This window comes from Salvelinus sp. IW2-2015, linkage group LG5 (assembly GCF_002910315.2).
Source record: "Salvelinus sp. IW2-2015 linkage group LG5, ASM291031v2, whole genome shotgun sequence".
In the NCBI taxonomy this organism is placed as follows: Eukaryota; Metazoa; Chordata; class Actinopteri; order Salmoniformes; family Salmonidae; genus Salvelinus; species Salvelinus sp. IW2-2015.
Window position 1 is genome coordinate 7569624 of NC_036844.1, and position 25319 is coordinate 7594942.

General features: G+C 42.2%; 1 protein-coding gene across 1 annotated transcript in view; it reads right to left on the reverse strand.

The window, feature by feature from the left end:
- Positions 1-25319, reverse strand: part of LOC111963856 (laminin, gamma 3) — a 233650-nt gene that overhangs the window by 133237 nt on the left and 75094 nt on the right. Inside the window, exons 3-7 of the mRNA XM_023987408.2 lie at positions 21075-21205; positions 18851-19017; positions 13802-13990; positions 2252-2369; positions 190-288 (exon numbers count right to left, since the gene is read on the reverse strand). Of these exons, the coding sequence (XP_023843176.1) occupies positions 190-288; positions 2252-2369; positions 13802-13990; positions 18851-19017; positions 21075-21205 (704 nt within the window). The remainder of the gene's footprint in view (positions 1-189; positions 289-2251; positions 2370-13801; positions 13991-18850; positions 19018-21074; positions 21206-25319) is intronic.

Here is a 25319-nt window from a genome sequence, read left to right on the forward strand (position 1 = left end):
ACTAACAATATGAAATGTTAGCTACCATTGTTAACTGAACAAAGAGCTAGACACTAAAAACTGTTACCGTGGTAACCGTGAGGTATTATGTTATTTCAGGTGACACAGTAGCATATCACGGGTCACCTGTCACATGTCTATTTTTCCTTGATCTTTTTTGAAGAAAGAACAGCACAATATAAAAGCCACCTGTCACACGCCTGTCCCTCCACGTTATCCTTGCAGTGACAACCTCCGTCCAGTGTAGAGCAGATGCCAACACTGCCCCTGGTTTCACAGTCACACGACCTGCGGAGAAACGATAACAACATCCTGTTAATAAGGTCAATGTTCAGCCAGAGGTCAAACTGGTTATGACCGACATAACGTCATGGGGCACTTAGGTTAAGACATAGGTAAGAAAGTCGGAATAGATATTTGGTCGAGTATTTGGTCGAGTGACTCTTTGTTTCAGTGTACACATTGCGGGGCGGCACGTAGCCTTGCGGTTAAGCACGTTGGGCCAGTAAACGGAAGGTTGCTGGTTTGAATCCCACAACTGACTAGGTAAAGGATCTGCCAACGTGCCCTTGAGCAAGGCACTTAACCCTAATTAAGAGCGTCTGCTAAAATATTCACATTGTGTCCTTGATTAATTATGCTGATAAGGGGTGTTCAGTCTTCACTTACTCTTTTTCACACACAGACACACGCTGAACATAACCAATCACGGTCGGTGATCAGGCTAAGTGGGGTCACTGTTGTGTCAATCAAAAGCTTTGTTCTATGAAACATGTTTAATCATCTTCATTGATTGATTGTTTTCCTCCAGAACTGTAACACAGAATCAATATTTTAACGAGGTTGCTATTAAGAATAATTCAATTATCCCCTGGGCAGGCATCTACTCTGTTCCGCTCTACTGGCCTGCATAATTCACACCTCACTTCACTGCAGAACACTGGAAGACTGAGGTAGGGATGGAGAGAGAGAGAAATGAGGGAGAGGGATGGAGGGAGAGGGAGAGAGGGATTGACAGGAAGAAGGAGAGAAGGATTGGGAGGGAGAGGGAGGAAGCGGGAGAGAGGGATGGAGACACACACTCCAACACACACGCACTTACATACGCTCAAACACACAAAACACACACACATGCATAATGCCATAGATGGACACACTTTCACACGCTGCTGCTACTCTGTTTATTATATATCCTGATTGCCTAGTCACTTTAACCCCTACCCACATGTACATGCTGTATTACCTCAATTACCTCAACTACCTCGTACCCCTGCACATTAACTCGGTACTGGTACTCCTTGTAAACAGCCTCATTATTGTTTTTATTGTGTTACTATTTCCTTTTTATTTAGCAAAAATGTGTCTTACTTTTTTAACTCTGCATTGTTGGGAATGGGCTKGTAAGTAAGCATTTCACTGTGAAGTCTACATCTGTTGAATTCACCGTATGTGATCAATAAAATTGGATTTTGATTTGATTTAAACATGGGTCATGCTGTAATATCAATATTTCCAGCAGCCTGAGTCACCAGGCAATCCAGGAAATGGATTTGTGCCAGATGTTAAGGTCCAACAGACAGAGGCTGGTGCATAATGCAGAAGGTACGGTAGGAACATTTTGGTGGTAAGAGAGGAGTAGAGACTGTTCACTGTATCAAGGGGATAGTAATGACATTGAAAACAATGGCATTGCTAATAGTAGCAGGCAGCAGTAGTGATGAATTAGCACCAACAGCAGTAGAGTTGTTGCAAACTGGAAGAGGCTCCAAACTTTGGTATTCTGTTCAGCTCCAGCCCTGGTGTAAACCTCAACGCTACTGAAACAGCCAAGGTCAGTGTTAGTATGGATGTGTTTCATGGCTAAAACCACTGCAGCATGTCAAAGCAAATACACACGATAACTAATATATGCATTATTAAACATCAACACGCACCCATCCAAGGTTGCGTTCAGGAGGGAGCAACGTACTACGACGTAATGTGATGAATAAAGCTGACCTGATCACGTTTTCTACATGTCAGAGGCATGTCTGTTCCACTCAATAAATCGGAACGTTCCACTATCTTGTGGCCTACTGAACGTGGTCGTATGGTAGAGGCATACAGACAGAAAAAGAAAATCATAATTCTCTTTAAATGCATTGGTTTACTACTCTCCCTCTGTCTTCAAAGGGTTTGTTTATTTTCTGCGTGTGTGAGTGTGTGTGTGGTGTGCGAGTGTGTGTCATGTGTGTGTGGGTGTGTTGCGTACCTGCAGCCACCAGGGCTGAGCGAGTGGAAGCCGGGTTGACAGGTGTCACACTTCTCCCCCGTCACACTGGGTCTGCACGTACACATCCCCTCTGCACCACACTGCAGACTCACAGAACCTGAGAGAGAGAGAGATAGAGAGAGAGAGAGAGAGAGAGAGAGAGAGAGTTTAAGTACAGAGGGGGAGTCTACAATCAGTAGAGATAGAGAGTCAGTATGGGGTCTGGTGTGAGATTTGATAATGTGGGATCTTAACTGCCAGCGCCCACACCGTTGCTATAACAAAGCCATTGTGCTTCCTTAGAGGTAGACTGCACACACCACACAAGGAAACAGGATCATGAGCCTAGGGAGCCTGGCCACAAACCACATTATTACCATGATGATAATGATGATGAGTGTATGTGTGAGATATAATGCATTATCGACCTCCCGCACAACAAACTGCCATCATCCATATAGAGTGCCTTTAAGAACATTCACACCCCTTGACTTTTTCCACATTTTGTTGTGTTAGAGCATGAATTTAAAATGGTTTGAATGGAGAGTTCTTGTCACCGGCCTACACACAATACCCAATAATGTCTTAGTGGGCTTACGGTTTGCGCAACATTGTAACCTAAACTCAGCAAAAAAAGAAACGTCCCTTTTTCAGGACCCTTTCTTTCAAAGATCATTCGTAAAAATCCAAATAACTTCACAGATCTTCATTGTAAAGGGTTTAAACACTGTTTCCCATTCAATGAACCATAAACAATTATTGAACATGCACCTCTGGAACGGTCGTTATGACACTAACAGCTTACAGACGGTAGGCAATTAAGGTCACAGTTATGAAAACTTAGGACACTAAAGAGGCCTTTCTACTGACTCTGAAAAACACCAAAAGAAAGATGCCATGGGTCCCTGCTCATCTACATGAACGTGTCTTAAGCATGCTGCAAGAAGGCATGAGGACTGCAGATGTGGCCAGAGCAATAAATTGCAATGTCCGCACTGTGAGACGCCGAAGACAGCTCTACAGGGAGACAGGACGGACAGCTGATTGTCCTCGCAGTGGCAGACCACGTGTAACAACACCTGCACAGGATCAGTACATCCGAACATCACACCTGCAGGACAGGTACAGGATGGCAACAATTGCCCGAGTTACACCAGGAACGCACAATCCCTCCATCAGTGCTCAGACTGTCCGCAATAGGCTGAGAGAGGCTGGACTGAGGGCTTGTAGGCCTGTTGTAAGGCAGGTCCTCACCAGACATCACCGGCAACAACGTCGCCTATGGGCACAAACCCATCGTCGCTGGACCAGACAGTACTGGCAGAAAGTGCTCTTCACTGACAAGTCGCGGTTTTGTCTTACCAGTGGTGATGGTCAGATTCGCATTTATCGTCAAAGGAATGAGCATTACACCGAGGCATGTACTCTGGAGCGGGATCGATTTGGATGGTCCGTCATGGTCTGGAGCAGTGTGTCACAGCATCATCGGACTGAGCTTGCTGACGTTGCAGTCAATCTCAACGCTGTGCGTTACAGGGAAGACATCCTCCTCCTCATGTGGTACCCTTCCTGCAGGTACATCCTGACATGACCCTCCAGCATGACAATGCCACCAACCATACTGCTTGTTCTGTGCACGATTTCCTGCAAGACAGGAATGTCAGTGTTCTGCCATGGCCAGCGAGGAGCCCGGATCTCAATCCCATTGAGCACGTCTGGAACCTTGGATCGGAGGGTGAGGGCTAGGGCCATTCCCATTCCCCCAGAAATGTTCGGGAACTTGCAGGTGACTTGGTGGACGAGTGGGGTAACATCTCATAGCAAGAACTGGCAAATATGGTGCAGTCCATGAGGATGAGAAGCACTGCAGTACTTAATGCAGCTGGTGGCCACAACAGATACTGAGAGTTACTTTTGATTTTGACCCCCCCTTTTTTCAGGGATACATTATTCCAATTCTGTTATTCACATGTCTGTGGAACTTGTTCAGTTTATGTTTCAGTTGTTGACTCTTGTTATGTTCATACAAATATTTACACATGTTAAGTCTACTGAAAATAGTATCTGGTTGACAGTGAGAGGACGTTTCTTTTTTGCTGAGTTTATATTTGAGACCAACGCATGGCTGTGTAAGAAGCGTGCCTRTGTCTCTCACAGAACTGGTATGAGATTCACGTTCTATGATCTCTCTACCGCTCTCTGCTCTGATAGCCATGCATGAGCTTGCAACTCTCTCCAGTGTTACACTATAGAATCATAGCAGCACAAAGGGTTCTGGAGGAGCTGCAGCAGCCCTGATAAATTGAAATACATTTTCCAAGTTATAGAGTTACTGCTGTCTGTTCAGAAAGAAACTAAATMATTCAGAATAGCCTACTACACCATGAGAAAGCATATAACTTAGAGGACCAACAGCTTCTTTAAAAAAATGTTTGCTTAGCTGTGGAGTGTATCCCATTAACAAGGCATAGTGTATAGTCGGGGAACGTGCGGCAAATCTGTCAGTCAACAACAGCATGCAGACAAAACAGGCCTTCGCCAATACTTCAAATACAATCCCTGGGAAAAAAACAGGTTGGAAAGCAAATGGCTCCTGCTGAAAAGAGAAGACTCTAATCTGAGAGTCTTTAGGTAAGAGCGCATCGGCAATCGGCCATCGGCCATCTGCCATCACCAGTGAGTGAGCTGCGCATCACTGGGTGAGTCAGTGAAACTGGAAAGCATTTTTAGGACTAGAATTTCCTCCTCATATTGTAGCCTACAATATGTGTCTCCACACACCTAGGCTTAGGGTTTTGATGGATTCAAGACAAGGTTATTTGTATTGATCTCAGATTCTCAGTTTGTCCGTGTCAAAGTAGCCTTCCATTTCCATCATTTGTGCATTACTATGGTGCTTTCAGGACAACTGGAAACAAAGAGAAAATCGAGGTTGAGTCATGACGTCATTAAATGCTTTCAATATTTGTCCCTGAATTTTTGTAATTTAAAGGAGGTTTGAGGTTTTTAAGTCATTGAAATTTGGAGCTATTGTAATTAAAAAATATTGTCCCATGTACATTGTGTAATTTACGGATGGTCCCAAACTAGCACCACCGGGGTATCCGAAGTCAAAGCAAATTTTCCACACCCACTTGTTGGATTACTTGGGTGCTGCCAGCTGTGGGCATGTGGGGAGGATTGAAATAAACCCAACCCAAGGAAAACTTAACCTTACTTAACCTAGATTCCTAAATCTCGCAAATCTCAGTTTTGGACTTTCTGACCAAAATTATCCTATTTACACTTCGTAATATATTTTGGGGTAACACTTTACATTATGTTGCCCCTATTACCATGTAACTAACGCAGTAATAACTGTGTTAACAACATAGTAGTTACATACGTTTTACTATGTAATTACATGCTAATAGGGTTGTTGCAGAATCAGTTATTGCTCAATTCAAACAAGGAATGTATTATTCCACATTCACTTGCTGAAGATTATTCCACATGTGTAACTACTGATGTTATTGCACATTTTCTTGTTCCACAATATAACTAATGTTTTGTATTTACACATTTGAAAGTCACCTGTGAATTAACATGTCAATAACCAAAATCTGACCTTGTTACATGTAACTAAAAGGTGCCGAATCCACAAGTAATACCAGGGTTGATGAAAAGGCTAAGACCTGGGAAACAACACGTGTAACAAGGCATCTTCTATCATTACGTATCRGTCATTATGCTATGACCTGGCTCAAAGGCTATAAAGAATCAAGTGTAATTTAAGAACAACATAGTTACATAGTATATACTTGTAACGATCATGTACCTACCCAGGAGCAAGCAACTTAATTGAAAGCCAGTAGAGTATAACTTTAATAATTGCTATGTAGTTACAATGTAACAACCTTTGCAGACAATAGGCTATCAAGGATAAATGATAGACAGGAGAACATTAGGTGTAACCCTTATAGTTACATTGTACTTACAATATAACAATCTTTAACAACCAACTCTGTAATTACAATGTTGTTACAAAAGATATACCTGTACTTACAATGTACTTACCCAGGAGCAAGTAACTTGTAAAGTGAAGTGACATTTGAATGACTTTGTAGTTACAATGTAACAACCTTTGTTTACAATAGTCTAACCAGGAGACAGGAGAAACATTTTCAGTTTGACTTTTCTCTGTAAACATGCCTGGGCCAGAATAAATGATAATATCAAGAAGCATTGGCATGAATCAATACATAATGACAGACATCGTCAGCAACGGAATGATTATACGGACAGTAGGCCTACGGAAAAAACAAGTAGACAGACATAAGAAACCATATGGTCTCAGCAAAGTCGACCGACAATAACTACCATTAACAAAAATATAAACACAACATGTAAAGTGTTGGTCGCATGTTTCATGAGCTGAAATAAAAGATCCCAGAAAAGTTCCACACACAGAAAGCTAATTTCTCAAAAATGTTGTGCAKAAATGTGTTTACATCCCTGAGCATTTATCCTTTGCCAAGATAATCCATCCACCTGACAGGTGTGGCATATCAAGAAGCTGACTAAACAGCATGATCATTACACAGGTGTACCTTGTGCTGGGGACAATAAAAAGCCAGTCTAAATGTGCAGTTTTGTCACCCAACATAATGCCACAGAGCTCTCAAGTTTTGAGGGAGTGTGCAATTGGCATGCTGACTGCAGGAATGTCCACCAGACCTGTTGTCAGAGAATTGAATGCTCGTTTCTTTATCATAAGCTGTCTCCAATGTCGTTTTAGAGTATTTGGCAGTGCGTCTTCACAACTGCAGACCACGTGTAACCAAGCCAGTCCAGGACCTCCACATCCGGCATCTTCACCTGTGGTATCGTATGAGACTGTGGATTTGCACAATAAAATAATTTTTGCACAAACTGTCTCAGGGAACCTCATCTGCATGCTCGTCATCCTCACCAGGGTCTTGACCTAACTGCAGTTCAGTGTCGTAACCAACAAATGCTCACCTTCGATTGCCACTGGCACGCTGGAGAAGTGTGCTCTTCACGGATGAATCCCGGTTTCAACTGTACCAGGCAGATGGCAGACAGCGTTTGGGCGAGTGGTTTGCTGATGTCACCGTTGTGAACAGAGTGCCCCGTGGTGGCAGTGGGGTTATGGTATGGGCAGGCATAAGCTACGGACAATGAACACCACTGCATTTTATCGATGGCAATTTGAATGCACATAGATACCATGAGATCCTGAGGCCCATTGTCGTGCCATTCAGCAGCCACCATCTCCTCATGTTTCAGCATGATAACGCACGGCCCCATGTCTCAAGGATCTGTACACAATTCCTGGAAGCTGAAAATGTTCCAGTTCTCCAATGCCCTGCATTCTCACTAGACACGTTCCCCATTGAGCATGTTTGGGATGCTCTGGATGGACATGTACAAAAGCGTGTTCCAGTTCCCGCCAATATCCAGCCATTGAAGAGGAGTGGGACAACATTCCACAGGCCACAATCAACAGCTGGATCAAACCTATGTGAAGGAGATGTGTCACACTTCATAAGGCAAATGGTGGTCAAACCAGATACTGACTGGTTTTCTGATACAAACCCCTATCTTTTTCTAAAGGTATCTGAGACCAACAGATGCATATCTGTATTCATGTGCAATTCATAGACTAGGGCCTAAGGTATTTAACTCGGGAAAATCTTTGAAATTGTTGCATGTTGCGTTTATATTATTGTTCAGTCTAAATGTAAATACATTTGCCAAAATTATCTATATAATTACTCATGCCTATACAGAAATAAATAATATAATTCAAAATACTACAGCAGAGAGCATAATTTGGCCACAGTGGATCATTAGCTTTTAAAAAAAATTAGCTGTGGATTGTGTATTTGCGAAGCGTGCACGGCAAATAGCCTCCACTCTTCTTGGAAGGCTTTCCACTAGATGTTCGAACATTGCTGCAGGGACTTGCTTCCATTCAACACAAGAGCATTAGTGAGGTCGGCACTGATGTTGGACGTTTAAGGATGGCTTGCAGTCAGCGTTCCAAAACATCCCAAAGGTGTTCGATGGGGTTGAGGTCAGGTCTCTGTGCAGGCCAGTCAAGTTCTTCCACACCGATCTCAACAAACCATTTCKGTATGGACCTCGCTTTGTTTATGGGGGCATTGCCATGTTGAAACAGGAAAGGGTCTTCTCCAAACTGTTGCCACAAAGTTTGAAGCACAGAATCGTCTAGAATGTAATTGTATGCTGTAGCATTAAGATTACCCTTCAGTAGGGCCTCCCAARTGGCGCAGCGGTCTAAGGTCGGGATCGATCCCAGGCTGTGACGCAGCCAGCATTGTCCGGGTTTGGGGAGGGTTTGACCGGCCGGGATGTCCCTGTCCCATCGCGCTCTAGCGACTCCTTGTGGTGGGCTGGGCGCGTGCACGCTGACTTTGATTGCCAGTTGTACAGTGTTTCTTCCGACACATTGGTGCGGTTGGCTTCTGGGTTAAGCGAGCAGTGTGTCAAAAAGCAGTGCGGCTTGGCAGTGTCGTGTTTTGGAGGACACATGGCTYACGGCATTCGCCTCTCCCGAGTCCGTATCGGAGTTGCAGAAATGGGACAAGACTGTAACCACCAATTTGAAGTCACGAAAAAGGGGTAAAAAGTGCAAAGGAAAAGAAAGAAGATTAACATTCACCGGACCTAAGGGGCCAAGCCCTAACCATGAAAAACAGCCCCAGATCATTATTCATCTTCCACCAATCTTTACAGTTGACACTATGCACTCGGGCAGGTAGCATTCTCCTGGAATCCGACAAGCCCAAATTAGTCATTTGGACTGCCAGATGGTGAAGCGTGACTCATCACTCCAGAGAACACGTTTCCAGAGTCCAAAGGCGACAAGCTTTACACCACTCCAGCCGACGGCTGGCATTGCGCATGGTGATCTTAGGCTTGTGTGCGGCTGCTCGGCCATGGAAACCCATTTCATGACGCTCCCGACGAACWGTACTTGTGGTGACGTTGCTTCCAGAGGCAGGTTGGAACTTGGTAGTGAGTGTTGCAACTGAGGCAAGACGATGTTTACGTGCTACGTGCTTCAGCACTCGGCGGTCCTGTTCGGTTAGTTTGTGTGGCCTTCCAATTCGCAGCTGAGCTGTTGTTGCTCCAAGACGTTCCACTTACAATTGACCTGGGCAGCTTTAGCAGGGCACAAATGTGACGAACTGACTTGTTGGAAAGGTGGCATCCTACGACGATGCCACATTGAAAGTCACTGAGCTCTTCAGTAAGGCCATTCTACTGCTTCTTTATGGAGATTGCTTGACGGTGTGCTTGATTTTATATACCTGTAAGCAACGGGGGTGGCTGAAATAGCCGAATCCAGTCATTTGAAGGTGGGTCCACATACATTTGTATATACAGTACATCTGGAAAGTTTTCAGACCCCTTGACTTTTTGCACATTGTTACGTTACAGCCTTATTCTAAAATGGATTAAATGTTTTTTTCCCCTCATCAATCTACAAAAAATACCCCATAATGACAAAGCAAAAACTGTTTTTTAGACATTTTTGCACATAAAAAAAACTTTAATATCACATTTACATAAGTATTCAGACCCTTTACTCATTASTTTGTTGAAGCACCTTTGGCAGCGACGRCAGCCTGGAGTCTTCTTGGGTATGACGCTACAAGCTTGGCACACCTGTATTTCCTCTCTACAGATCCTCTCAAGCTCTGTCAGGTTGGATGGGGAGCGTCGCTGCATAGCTATTTTCAGGTCTCTTCAGAGATGTTCAATTGGGTTCAAGTCTGGGCTCTGGCTGGGCCACTCGAGTACATTCAGAGACTTGTCCCGAAGCTACTCCTGCATTGTCTTGGCTGTGTGCTTAGGATTGTTTTCCTGTTGAAAGGTGAACCTTTGCCCCAGTCTGAGGTTCTGAGCGCTCTGGAGCAGGTTTTCATCAAGGATCCGTTGATCCTGACTACCTCATGGCTTGGTTCTTGCTCTGACATGCACTGTCAACTGTGAGACTTGATGTAGACAGGTTTGTGCCTTTCCAAATCATGGACTCCAATCAAGTTGCAGAAACATCTCAAGGATGATCAAAGGAAACAAGATGCACATGAGCTCAATTTTGAGTCTCATAGCAAATGGTCTAAATGCTTATGTAAATAAGGTATTTCTGTTTTTTATTTTTAATACATTTGCCAAAATGTATAAAAACCTGTTTTTGCTTTGTCATTATGGGGTATTGTGTGTAGACTGATGAGGAATACAATTAATTGAATCCATTGTAGAAAAAGGCTGTAACGTAACAAAATGTGGAAAAGCGGAAGAAGTCTGAATACTTTAACGAATGCACTGTATAGTGTAGCTGATTTTTGAGTTGCGGTCCCTGAAAATCAGTTAATTAAATAGACCTAGGCATATCGCAATAATTTAAAATACCATCATAGTAAAGACATAGTTTAGAAAGCAAGTGGCTATTGCTGAAAAGAGAAGAGAAAGAAAATGTCTCTAGCAGACCTGGGATAACTAGTTTTACATTTGTGGAAAGTTAAAAACCATTGGGTGACCAAAATGTTACGTTGGAGGTGTCCACAACTATTGAATACAGACCTGAGAAAGCAACTACTTCAAACAACTTGTTTAATACATCATGGTTTAACAGTGTCAAATGCAGCACTTAAATCCAAGAGTAGAAGGACAAAGAGCTGTTTGGCATCTGTGTTGGCTCTAAGATAATTTACCACTTAACTAAGGCTGCCTCTGTGCTGCGGGGGGCACGGCAACCAGATTGTAATTTTTGAAAAATTCAGTTGGCACTTAAAAATAATTTAGCGGTTTGAAAAACAATGTCTCCAGAATTTTGCTCAAGAATGTAAGGTTGGAGATTGACAAAAAAGTATGAGCTGAAGAATCTAGATGACTTTTTTTCAGAAGGGGTTTCACCATAGCAGTTTTTAGTGCAGTGGGGAAAGTTCCTGTGAACAGGGAGTTATTAACAATAGCTTGCACTTCTTCAGATATGCAATTAAAAACTGTTTGAAGAAGGTGGTGGGGATAGGATCGAGAAGGCCGGTAGAAGGTTTAAGTTGAGCTATCACTTTCCTGAGCATGTCTGTTTCAACCAGGGAAAAGAAATCCATAGTAATTTAACTAACTTTTCTAGTTTTTGGTTGATCAAATATTTGGTAGCCATCAAATAAATACTTTGGTTTGTTTTAAATAACTTGCACATATTCAAATACCTTCAAATTGTATATTTTTATTCTGAGAGGTATTCAAAATACTTTCAAATATTATGTAATTGAGATGTAATTGAATTTTAAAAGGAAATAGTTGCCAATAGTTGCCTTTAGTTGTTTCTCTATATTTGATTACCTCGAATATTTGAAAAGTTGGTATTTTCAAAGAAACTACAAAATACTATTATTTTCTGCCCAGGTATGGTCTCTAGTTATCAAAATGTTCAAACAAAATAAAATAAAATAAAATGCCATTGGTCACATACACACAGTTAGCAGATGTTAAAGCGAGTGTTGAGAAATGTTCAACTCCCAATTGAGTGAACAGAATCTTATTGGCACCAGCGGAGAGCATCGGCCATATCCCCGATAAGTGCATGCATATTTATCGTCTTTATCATTGGATCAGTACCACTGGAAAGTTTTTTGGGGGACAATCATTTCCCCCTCCAATTTGTGTCTCCCCTTTTCGTAGGCCTAGATTAGATGGTTGCATCCAAGCCAAGGTTGTCTATATTGATCTGTTTGTCAGTGTCAGCAGAGGAGGCTACTGATTTGTGTCGTATTAAAAAGATGTTGCTTATGTCTCCAGTCATATAAAGTGTAGTAGAATTGTATGAAATGTATTTCTAAAAGGCAGACATTTTCCCGTGCAAAGAAAGGACGAGAAAAGTCTCTGATTAGGCCTCCTCTGTTTCACTACGTACTCAGGCAACAGTCTGTTTCGCAAACAATGATTGAGTTATATTATCAGCCTAAATTATGACTATGCAATCATCTCATCACATTAGGAATAGTAGCCTATTTTACATTCGTCTGCAAATGTGATGARTGGTGCAATTTTATTGTGAAAAAATTCCTTCCCCAAACGTGAAACTCATGTGCTGCCTATGGATGTCGAAACTTCAAGTTGGCCTTGTGACTTGATATTATGCACCTATTTCACGTTGCACTGTATGTGCCCCTCCACAAGTAAATCAGTCAATCTATGATGAGGTTGAGCAGTAGTTGACATTATATATGSTGTTCCACATACCTTTAAACCTAACATTGCATTATTGTTTATTTTTGCTGTTCTCCAAATAGCATTTTAAATAGTTTTAAATAGTGTAGAAATAGGTTTATCTGAACTGCCACTGGCTAGCTAGCTAAGTACATTAGTGAATAATGGGGAAATGCTAGCTAGCTAGCTTTACCACCACCCTGCATTAGTACATATGACTAACTAAAATAGTTATTGCTTTGAGTCTAAAATGGGGAATTGAATTTGAATGGTGTAAATATGAATAAAAAAATATCCGGTGTCCTTATTTCTCCTGGTTAGCCTATTTTCTGCAAAGGTTGTTACCTTTTAACTACAAAGTAATTAAAATGTCACTTCACTTTACATTAAGTGCATTGTAAATTCATGTATATCCCTTGTAGCAACATTGTAATGACAGAGTTGGTTTTTCAATATTGTTACATTGTAAGTAAAATGTAACTAAAAGGGTTAAACTTAATGTTTTCCTGTCTCCTAATTTTTCCTGGTCAGACTATTGTCGGCCAAGGTTGTTACATTGTAACTAGAAACGATGTTAAATTGTAACTACATAGTAATTATAAAGGTTATACCCTACTGGGTTTAAAGATACATTAAGTTGCTTGCTCCTGGGTAGGTACATAATAATTACAAGTATATCCTATGTAACCACATTGTTCTAACATAGAAATAAACGAAATACGAATTACTGAAAGTATGTGCCTTGTTACAATTGATGTTAGCAGGTCCTAGCCTATTTATCAACCCTGGTATTACATGTGGATTCAATGGTAGGGGTAGTAATCAACATGGTAGTTCACAGGTGACTTACACATGTGTAATCACAAAACATTAGTTACATAGTGGAACAATAGAATGTGTAATAACATCAGTAGTTACACATGTGGAATAACCTTCAGCAAGTGAATGTGTATATTGTTTAATAACTGACTCCGCAACAGCCCTATTACCATGCTGTTACATAGCAAAGCCTATGTAAGTACTGTGCTGTTAACACAGTTATTACGGTTTTAGTTGCATAGTAATAGAGGCAGCTTAATGTAAAGTGTTGCCAATTTTTACACTAGAATTAAGCATTTCTGACTCATATCGATGACACATAGGCCGGTTTCACAGCAGTAGTTATTGCGGGGTACAGTTGCTCTTTAAAGATCAATAACAGGTTACCGTGAACTGATTGAATGAGAATTAACGAATGACAATGAATGAACCATTGATTGAGTGAATTCATGTATATGAAACAGTCTAAAATAGATGGTTTACCTATGGTGTTACAGTCGCAGGGGCGGCAGAGGTCCTGTGGTGACCGTCGGTAGTGGTTCTCTTTGCAGCGTTCACAGTGCGGCCCGTCAGTGTGCTCCCTACAGTCCACACAGCGCCCCCCACTCCCTGTGCTACGGTACTGCTCCGCATCGAACACACATGCATCCGCTCGCCCACTGCAGTTACACTCTGAGGAGAGAAAAAGGAGGGAGGTAGAGAGAGGGTCGGGGCGATTAAAAAGAGTGGGGGAATAGGGAGAAGGAAAGGGGAGAGGGAAGAGAGTGGGGGAGAAGGAAAGGGGAGAGGGAGGAAATGAGGCAAGGTAAAGAGCGAGAGGGAGAGAGAGAGACAGCGAGTGAGATGTGGGGGCAGAAGGAAAGGGGAGAGGGAGGAAATGAGGCAAGGTAAAGAGCGAGAGGGAGAGAGAGAGACAGAGAGTGAGATGTGGGGGCAGAAGAGAGTGATAGGGTAATAGCAACGAGCAAGAGAGAGATGGGGAGGAGAAAAGTGGTAGAATGAGGTGGGGGAGGAAAAGCGGGAGAGAAAGGGTGGGGGTTATGTTTATGAGAGATCATGTGTGTGGGATTGTATCATAATTTACAGGCTGGTTACTAATCTCAATTCACACGGTCAAAATKAGCAGCCAATCCTATAGTCAGGGGGCACCGCGATAACTTTAATACATGTTTGTACAAGAAACAATTACTCAGGCGATAACCTCCTATCACAGGGCTCTGTTAGAGTACACTGCATGCATTTCCTCTYCATCGCAGTATTCTGCTGTCTGCCTATCTGACTACCCGAGGGGGATTGTAGGAAATTACCCATTCTATTACGCATCAAACTCTCTGTTGAGTTTGCAATAACCATATGATTATTCCTCCCTGACGCCGGAAGACAGGAGAGGCTCCATTCTATTTGTATTTTGCTCCKCAGTGTAGGAAAAGACTGTATTTGCAGTCAGAGTACATTTGATTGTTAGAGAGTAGGCATATTCACTAGAATATCAGGATCATCAAGGACATCCACACTTTAGCATGTGTCATTCTCAAGTTACAGGATTTGGGCCTAAGTGCATACAGGAGGGCGTACAGCAAGATATGAAAGTCTGATTTGTAAATCCCTCTGGATAAGAGAGTCTGCTAATGACTCAAATGTGAACATATAAGATATAACACAACCTACAGTCAACAATTTATGCATTTTTATTTGACATTTTGCAGGATGAAATCTCTTGAGATGCACCATCTCGTTTTCAAGATCACTTTGTTTACATGTGTATATTTTTGTTTACTCTTTATGTAGCAGACGGGATACTATGAGAATTAAAAAGACTTAAAGATGAACATGAGTGATAACGCGTACGACTGCAAACAGATTGCGTCTGCCTGAGTCATTACACATGTATTCAATGCAGGTAGCTCAGGTGCACTGATTAAAACCGCTTCCTAACTAGCGTCTGGTTCGTGTGCTAAACATGCCACTTAGGTCTGCTAAGTAACTTCTTAAGAAGCAGAAGGATGTTGTAACAAACGTGTGTGTGTGTGTGTGTGTGTGTGTGTGTGTGTGTGTGTGGTGTGTGTGTGTGTGTGTGTGTGTGTGTGTGTGTGTGTGTGTGTGTGTGTGTGTGTGTGTGTGTGTGTGTGTGTGTGGTGTGTGGCATGGATGCGTGCTTGCATGTGTGTGTGAACTTTGCTCACTCTCTCTCTCTCTCTCTCTCTCTTGGCTGAGAAAAGATGGCATTTTCAATTACAGTGTTTGTGTTCCGACAAGCCGGACCATGTGGTGCTAGTTGCAGACACATGTCTCGGACGGCAGAGAGGCGCGAGAGAGCTTGGCCCGGCAAGCTGCGTCATAAGGAGTTTCTATCTCACTGGATACAGAGGGTGGAATTATGATTTTTTATTCCTCTTATATATTCACATTCAGTGCTTTTTTTTGTAGGGAGTTGTATTTATTGAATAATATATTCACTTCTCCTACAGTACGTTCAGCAGTCTATTTAGTAACGTAGTCTGTTATGTACAGAGACTGTTGGGCCGCATCCCAAATGGCACTCTATCAAAAGTAGTGCACTATATAGGAATTAGGGTAGCATATGGAACACAGCCTGAGTGTAATTAAAACAATCTTGTTGCTTAATGGAATCTAGCATAAAAACAATTCACGAGGCGCCTTTCCTTTACGGGTTTATCCATCCAACCAATTAGAATTCCTCCACAGCAGCACACCGCTCAGTGCACAACGCGATAAGCCTGAACCTCGATGATACTCACACGTAAGCAAACACGCACGCACCCACATACACACACAAACAAGCACAAACGCATTCACGCTTAGATATGCATGCACGAATGGACAGTACACATGGAATTCATCTTAATTATGCTACAACAACTTTTTACAGATGTTACATTAACATCTGATTAGTTCAATATTATTTCAGTAGGAATGCTTTGTAAACACAATGATATATGCCATTTAGTAGCTGCTTTTATCGAAAGCGACTTACAGTCATGCGTGCATACATTTTTACTTACAGGTGGTCCCAGGAATCGAACCCACTATACTAGTATTGTGTGAGCCATGACCAAGAGCCCTCCCCAACAACGCAGAGTTTAAATAATACAAAATAAATTGTGACACAAGAAGCTATATCCAGGGAGTACCAGTGCAGATCAATGTGCAGGGGTACCAGGTTTTTGAGGTAGACACTATATGTACATAAAGGCAGAATGTAGCTGTGGAATTGGACTTTGTGGCTATGGAAGCTAGTGGAAACCAGACGGGAGGTGAGAGAGATGAAGAAGTGAATGAGTTTTTGGAGACAAAGTTAATTAATAACTTTTTTGGTGAAAATCAGCTTTGAAATCAGCATATTTTGCATTATGGTTTGCATCTTATCACAAACAGAGCTAATATTAATAATATGCATGTAAATCTCTCATGGCTCAAAGTGGAGGAGAGTTTGACTTCTTCACTACTTGTTTTTGTAAGATGTGTTGACATGCTGAATGCACCGATGTGTCTGTTTGAAGTACTAGCACACAGCTCAGACACCCATGCATACCCCACAAGACATGCCACCAAAGGTCTCTTCACAGTCCCCAAGTCAAAAACAGACTATGGGAGTCGCACAGTACTACATAGAGCCATGGCTACATGGAACTCTATTCCACAAAAGCAATTAAAGTACCTTTTCCATGTTTCCTCATTAGATTAGCTCTTTAGAAAGAGGAGAGTCGATGTGATGTTTTCTTCTTTATCTGTTTCGTTTTTTAAAGCTAAAATTGTGTATTGGGTAAAGTGTTAGGAAAGGTAATGTCATGTAATATTTAAAATTGTATATTTAATTGCCGCAATGTTACTGAACCCCAGGGAGAGTAGCTGCTGCCTTGGCCCGAAACAAAACAGTCATGGTCACCTGCAGGTTTTGTCTAGTTCCCGGTTTGTTCTAGGGACGTCCCTAGAACGTTGTGTCATGGTCCCCTGGAGGTTTTTGTCTAGTTGCAGTAAAAAAACTGTAAATCTACAACTCTAGCTACCTTAAATTCCTGCTGCACCACCAGGGACATAATGGAGATTGGCAAGAATACATTTCTGCACATTGCTAAAAGTTGCAGTAAAAATAAGTCAATATATACACATTTTTCAAGGTGTTATTTCTATAAAATGGCAGCATGCTRCTGTATTCTGATTCCAATTAGTGTAAAAAAATAAAAAATCGATAATTTGTTCTGTGACAACTCTTGGGCTTTAAATGGGATTTTGAACTCATRGCCTCTTGGTCGCTATCAATCAGAAAAGTAATGCTGCAGTGTAGCTACACCAACAGCTTAATGAGTGTTAATAATGAAATATGGCTACAGACTTACTGGCAAGAACTTAACATCCACTTAAAACTAGCAGTGCTTAAGGACACTTGACATTCATTCTTTGAGGATTTGAACTTGCAATCTCTTGGTTGGGAGTGCCTCACTGTTTCTGCAATGCCACCAGGTTCATGCTTGTATGTATATATATGTCAAAACAAATGGGTTAGGGAACCGTGTTGTTACCTTAGACACAAATAGGTCAAAGGTACATCTCACATGGTACCTTTTCGGTATAACGGGACATTTTTCTGCCTCATATTTTCTATAGAATGTAAGGATCATCACTGCACTTTGATAGGTTGGGGAAATGTACTCGTGTGGCTCATTAGCATATTTCGGGCCTTGGTCAAATACAAAGCTGAGATCCAAAGTGTAGGAATACAGGTAAAATCAGCTACTGACACAGATATGGTGGTGTAGCAGGAAGCATGTAATTCTGCAAATCAAGTGGTTGTGAGTTCAAATCCCATGTATGGACATTTTGAATAATTACTGTATAAATAAACATACACAATGTAGTCATGTGTGTAAAATACGTACATTTGAAACACTGGATGTTCACATCACTGTGTGTGTATCATTGACAATGCATTTTTGCAAATCTAATGCATTTTTTGAAATCTAATGCGAACGTTTGTGAATGGTTACGTGGATCACGTGCAACTTCATGTGAAATATCATCACATGTGAAGTGTTCCAAAAACACATGGCTCCACATGATTTCACATGTGAAAATCCACATCATCTAAACATGTGGAAATGTCACATGTGAACTCATGTGGTTTTTCCATGAGGGTGTATGGATATTGTTAATACGTTAATAAACAGTTTCAACATTTTGACATGCTGTGTTGCATTATTCAAGTGTGTTAACGTCGGTGCAACATGAGTTGGGAGCTGACGATGCAACCCAGACAGCTCTCGCAATGAAGGAGTCAGTTGAGCAGACACGTTGCTCTTCACTCTGTAAAAAGGGGCTGCGCAGATGGACATACTTGACCCTCTCAATCACGTGAAACACATTTGACTGCAGTATTGAATGTACCAAAACGTCTAGTACAGAACCATTAAAAAATATTGAAATATTGAAGTTCCGGTATACAGTGCAATATTAGTACTCACTAACTATAACCCCCCCTCCCCAAGGGTGACTTAACACATCTCCTGTACTCACTCATACACTGGTTGGCAGAGTCTCCGGTGGCCCTGGCCCATGGCCTGTCCTGGTAGAACGGTCGGCACTTCTGGCAGTCCACCCCGGCAGTGTGATGCTGGCAGTCACACACCAGAGCCCCCTGCTCGTCCAACACACACTCACTGCCATGGCCATTACACTTACACCTGGCGGGATAAAGATGGAGAGGTGCGTGGGCACGCAGGCACATTAATATACGCACACTTGTATGGACGCACGCGCATGCACTGAGGACACACGCACGCACTTTTGCTCGCTCGCCCGCCCGCACACACACACTGAGGGAAATTAATAGAGAATAGGACAGAGTAGTGGAGAATAGGTGTAAAATGAGAAGTTTTTTGCACTGTGAGGACTTGTCACTTCCCATTACCTTCACTCAGTGGCAGATACATTGCCTGGGATAAGGTGGAGATTTTATCCCCTTCAGTGACTACTGCTCTGCGCTGTTCAACTCCCCTGTGTGATCAACTCTCGTCTGCACAAGCTGTCCCTAAGCATAAACAACTACATATCAGTCACTGTGTGTGTGTGTGTGTGTGTGTGTGTGTGTGTGTGTGTGTGTGTGTGTGTGTGTGTGTGTGTGTGTGTGTGTGTGTGTGTGTGTGTGTGTGTGTTCTTATGCTATATCCTTTCCAACCAGTCCGAGAAAATACAATTTCCTGTGACTAGAAGACACAATTTATCTAAGGTAATTTAATGATCAGGAATGTATTGCTAATAGCTGTTATCTCAGGCCCTATCTTTATAGTGTCTGATTCTCCTTATCGTCATTGGTTCTGTTGAGTGCTTACCTGCGTCCCGAATGGTAACCCTATGCCCTATAATATAGTGCAATACTTTTGACTAGAGCCCTATGGGTCCTGGTAAAAAGTAATGCATGAAATAGGGAGTAGGATTCCATTTGGAACTCATCCTCTGTCATTGGTTCTGTAGAGGGTCTTTCTGTGAGCGGGGGCTCAACATCGCGCCTGTCCCTGTCAGATTTAACCAGCTGTCCCAGATCCAGACTCTTTATGCTAACGGCTTTGAATCAGTTATTTCTGTTTCTGTTGTTGTTGTTGTGACAAGGAAGTTGTGAGCCAGGAAGTGAAAAGTGCGCCCAACCACCAAATCAGATGTCTCTACTAGCAGACGCTGAGGAACACTTGACAACCACAATAATGAATATGGCACAGATATAGATGACATAGCAGCTCAGTACTCCATCAGTTCTGGATCATTTCTTTTGACTATTTTTAGTTATTATATTCCACTAGTTGACCATTAAAGCCAACACATTGACGTACCCTGGCACTGCTACGGCCAATCACATGAGCTAGGCTAAGTATGCTACACTAACCAAACAAGTGGTCAGGTTGCCCCTCGCCATTCCCTCAGGTGTCATGGTGACATTGTTGGGTCATTTGTCAGATTGTCACGCCGCGCTGTGATCATAACCACTTATGACAGGTGTCAGATCCCGTTGAAGCAGTGGGTGAAGGCTTCATCTCAATTACTGAATAACATCCGTGTTATCCTGCCGTGCCGATGGACATCCTGTCTGTTCTGCCTTCCTCCTGTTGTCCCTTCTCATTACTGTGAGGAATAAGCCCAGGGACCAGCAGACATGGGGCCGGGTTTTCAGTTTTGGAATGATTTCAAATAGTATTTGAACCCAGGTCTAGGGACCAGGGACAGAGCAGGGACAGAAACAGGAAAGTGACAGGAACAGAGGCAGATTTTGTGGCTATGTTTCTATGTTTCTATGTATCTTCTGTCCAGGACCATGCAGGGCTTGCGTTGAGACTGTTTATCATGTAAACAGGATACAGAGAGGGAGGAAATGTGCAGCGGACGTTCGCCATATGTGTTTTATTATCTACCAAATGGGCCACGCTGGGTTGTTGTTTTATAGCCTGAGAAAGGAGCAAACAAAACAAAGATACATCAAAACTACACAGCAAATATGCTCTCCCTCCTTCTCGTTCTCGCTATTTCTTGCTCTCTCTCTCTCTCTCTTTCTCTTTCCGTTGAGTTTTTTGGCTAATGTCGAGTTCTAGCAGTGACCACAATCCCCGGTGGATTGAGAAGTAGAGAAAGAAGTAGAGGAGAGTGAAGGAAAGGCCTGATAGTTTTGTCTCTCTTTGAAGTTTTTGGAGGGAGTATCCACGACGACAGCCAAAGGCCTCTGAGGACCAATCAGATGTCGGGTGTGTGTTACCTGGCTCCCACAGAGAAATCAGAGATGGCGTAGAAGTAGGATCGCAGCACCTTGGCGTCCTTGAAGAACTCGTCTCCGAAAGTGTTGAGCCTGTCCAGAGAGATCAGCAGGTCAGTGGCTGTCACCCACTCCTATATAGAGAGAGACAGAGAGAAGGAGAGGGGGATGAGAAAGAGACTTTGGAGGGATGTGGCTGTCACCTACCACAGAGAGGGACAGAGGAGAGGGCCATGAGGAGGAGGCGATAAAGGGGTTGGAGGAAGGTGATGGATTGAGATGGAGAAAATAGGAAAGGTAAAAGACAGATTCAGGTAAGGTCAGAAGGTGGAGGAAGAAGAGGATGGGAGAGAAAGGGGGGGATAGAGAAGGAGAGATAGTGCATGGTAGTGAAGAGAGACAAGCCATGGAGATGTAAAGAGGGGTAGAATCGGGTGTGAAAGAAAGAAAATGAGAAATATTGAGATATAAGAGAAATAAACAAATAAGAAATCGAGGATAAATAGAGAGGAAATCGGCAGTGGAGATAGAGATCACATAAGTCAGAGAGGAGACTTGGCAAAGCGTTCTCAGACTCTCAGACAGTATAACAGATCATGTCTGGCAGCACACACCGAAACCATAGCATCCCAGATACAATGACTGCACCGTGGATGAGATGAATTGGAACAGTTAATTAGAAGAAAATGAGAGAGGGGGAAAGAAAAGAGAGAAGTGAGAGGAAAGAGAGTGGAAAAGACAAACAGCAGGATACGGGAAAGAAAACATGAAATTCACATGTGAAGTTAATTCATGTGAAAACAGGTAACAACATGTGAAGCAACATGTGACAACATGTGATACCATGAAACTACACGTGACGACATGTGAAAGAGAACCTGATCTCATCTGAAATTAATGTGACATAAATGTGACAACATTGGAATGCAACATTTCAACATGTGATACCATGAAACTACAAGTGACATTTTAGCACTTGAAAACTCAGTTGTCAAATGTAATTTAGAATATTTTACTTTGAAAGACATATTTGACATTAATTACATTTAAACAGTAATTGTATCCTGCAGGTTTTGTTTAGTTCCCGGTTTGTTCTGTCCCTTCCCAAGGACATTATGTCATAGTCCCCTGGAGTATTTTTTATAGTTACGGTGAAAATATGGTTAATCAACAGCTAGTTATTGCATTTTCCAGCTACATTCAGGTGTTAATGTTAAAGGACAGTATGCTGATTACTTAACACTAAACATCTCTTGGGATTTGAACACACAATCTCTTGGCTGCTAGCTACCTGAAGTTCCTGCTGCACAATGGAGATAAGCAAGAAGGCATTCAATATATACAACAGAAATATAAACGACAACTTGGTGTTATTTCTAGAAAATGACAGTATGCTGCTGTATTCTGATTTCAATTAGTGTACTTCAAAAAAAATTGTGCACTGTGACAACTCCTGGCACTCATCATTAAATGGGATTTGAATTCATAAACTCTTGGTCGCTAGCAACCGGAAATGTGCAGCGACACTACCAGATCTGTGAGCATGAAAGAGATATCGCTACAGGCTTATTAGCAAGAATGCATTTCTGCACTTTGCTAAAAGCTGCCCAGAATCAAGTAAATAATTGTCCAATTATCACCACCAACATAAAACTAGCAGTGCCCAAGGACACTTGATTTAGAGTATACATTCATTATTTGAACTTGTGACCTCTTGGTTGAGAGTGCATCAATGTTTCTGCAGTGTCACCAGGTTCATGCTATTCAAATAATATACGTCAAATACGAGATGTATTTTTCTAGTATATCTTAAGTATACTATGAATATACTATAATTACTCTTCAACACACTTATTAAAAGTTTACTTTTTTTAAATGAAACTCTGCTTGTGAGTGATCAAGTACACTATAAGTACCTTGAAAAAGTATTCATACCACTTGTATTTCTTCCAATTTGATTGTGTGAAAAAGTGTGATTAAAATAGATTTAACTGTCATTTGTTGTCAACAATGAACTCAAAATACTACGTAATGTCAAAGTAAAAAAAGAATAATACAAATTAGACAACTAAAACATAGTCATTGAATAAGTATTCAGTCCCTTTGTTTAGGCAAGCCTAAATTAGTTCAGGAGTAAAATTTGGCTTAACAAATCACATAGTATGTTGCATGGACTCTGTGTGAAGTAATAGGGGCTGACATAATTGTTTTTCTGACTTACCCTTCCTCTGTCCCCAATACAACACCTGTAAGGTCCCTCAGTCAAGAATTGAATTTCAAGCACAGATTCAACTTCAAATACCAAGGAGCCTTTTGAAAGCCTCTTAAAAGGGCAATGATTGATAGATCTGTAACAATATCAAATCAGAAATGTAATATCTCTTTAAGCATGGTCAAGTTTATAATTATACTGTGAATTATGTATTAAACCACCCAAAAATATCAAAGATACATTTGTCCTTCCGAACTGAGCTAAAGGACAGGCATGAAGCTGCTATGGTGACCAGTGAGCTGAGATAAGGCGGGGCTTTACCTAGCAAAGACTTGTAGATGACCTGGAGCCAGTGGGTTTGGCGACGAGTATGAAGTGAGGGCCAAGAAACGAGAGCATACGGTTCGCAGTGGTGGGTAGTATATGGGGCTTTGGTGACAAAACGGATGGCACTGTGATAGACTTCATCCAATTTGCTGAGTAGAGTGTTGGAGGTTATTTTGTAAATGACATCGCCGAAGTCAAGGATCGGTAGCATTGTCAGTTTTACGAGGGTATGTTTGGCAGCATGAGTGAAGGAGGCTTTGTTGCGAGATAGGAAGCCGATTCTAGATTTAATTTTGGATTGGAGATGCTTAATGTGAGTCTGGAAGGAGAGTTTAAAGTCTAACCAGGCACCTAGGTATTTGTAGTTGTCCACATATTCTAGGTCAGAACCGTCCAGAGTAGTGAAGCTAGACGGGCGGGCGGGTGCAGGCAGCGATCGGTTGAAGAGCATACATTTAGTTTTACTAGCATTTAAGAGCAGTTAGAGGCCACGGAAGAAGTGTTGTATGGCATTGAAGCTCCTGTGGAGGTTTGTTAACACAGTGTCCAAAGAAGGGCCAGAAGTATACAGAATGGTGTCGTCTGCGTAGAGGTGTTAAAGGCTTGTTAAAGGAATCATAAGTGCATGTGATACCAAAGAACCGAATGATATTTAATTTATGGCTAGTCACCATGTAATTGTAATACTCCCTTTCCAACCAGACCATCAGGTCAGTGAGTGTGATGGATTAGCTACAGTAGATTACTGTGAAGTTTACAATTACACACTTGTGGTGAAATCCTGCATGGGGCCTTCACCGTGCATGGCCACTTCAGGAGCGCATCAGCAGTCAGAAAGGAGGAAATGAAGATCGCTCTCCCGGCTCTCTGGGAGGGAGCCCTCGGTCGGCGCGGCAGTTCGATTGTGCTTGCAACGCTGCAGAAGTCTTGTTTAGTTTCAGCGTGCTTAGTCGTAAAGTGTTTACTTCGACCATCAGTGTACCGCTCGCTCTAGGTCGTGGTTGTTATCTTTTGGGACTGCACCGGTCATTGATTGCATGGATTAGTAGCGACGTTGTTGCGAAGCTTTGACGCAAACCATTATTTATGTCACCTGTTAAATCTACTTCAATCACAGTAGATGAAGTGGAGTAGACAAGTTAAAGACATATTTTTAAGCTTTGAGACAATTGAGACATGAATTGTGTGTGTGCCACTCAGAGGGGGAATGGGAAAGACAAAAGATTTCCGTGCCTTTGAACGGGGTGTAGTAGCAGGTGCCAGGTGCACTGGTTTGAGTGTGTCAAGAGTTGCAACGCTGCTAGGTGTTTCACGTTCAACAGTTTCCTGTGTGTATCAAGAATGGTCCACCACCCAAAAGACATACAGCCAACTTGACACAACTGTGGGAAGCGTTGGAGTCAACATGGTCCAGCATCCCAGTGGAATGCTTTCGACAGCTTGTAGAATCCTTGCCGCGACACTGAAGCTGTTCTGAGGGCAAAAAGGGGTACAACTCAATACTAGGAAGGTGTTTCTAATTTTTGTATGTTCTTGCTAACAAATAACCATCTGGTGGCACTGTTGAGATTATTGTACTCCGGAACGAAAGGTTGCAAATTCAAATCCCGAGAGCATTTATGCACACTTAATGCTGGATTTGATCAGATCCAAGCGAGTGGACACTGGCATGGCGGTTGTGTTAGAGCTTTCAAATCCACAAGCGTCTC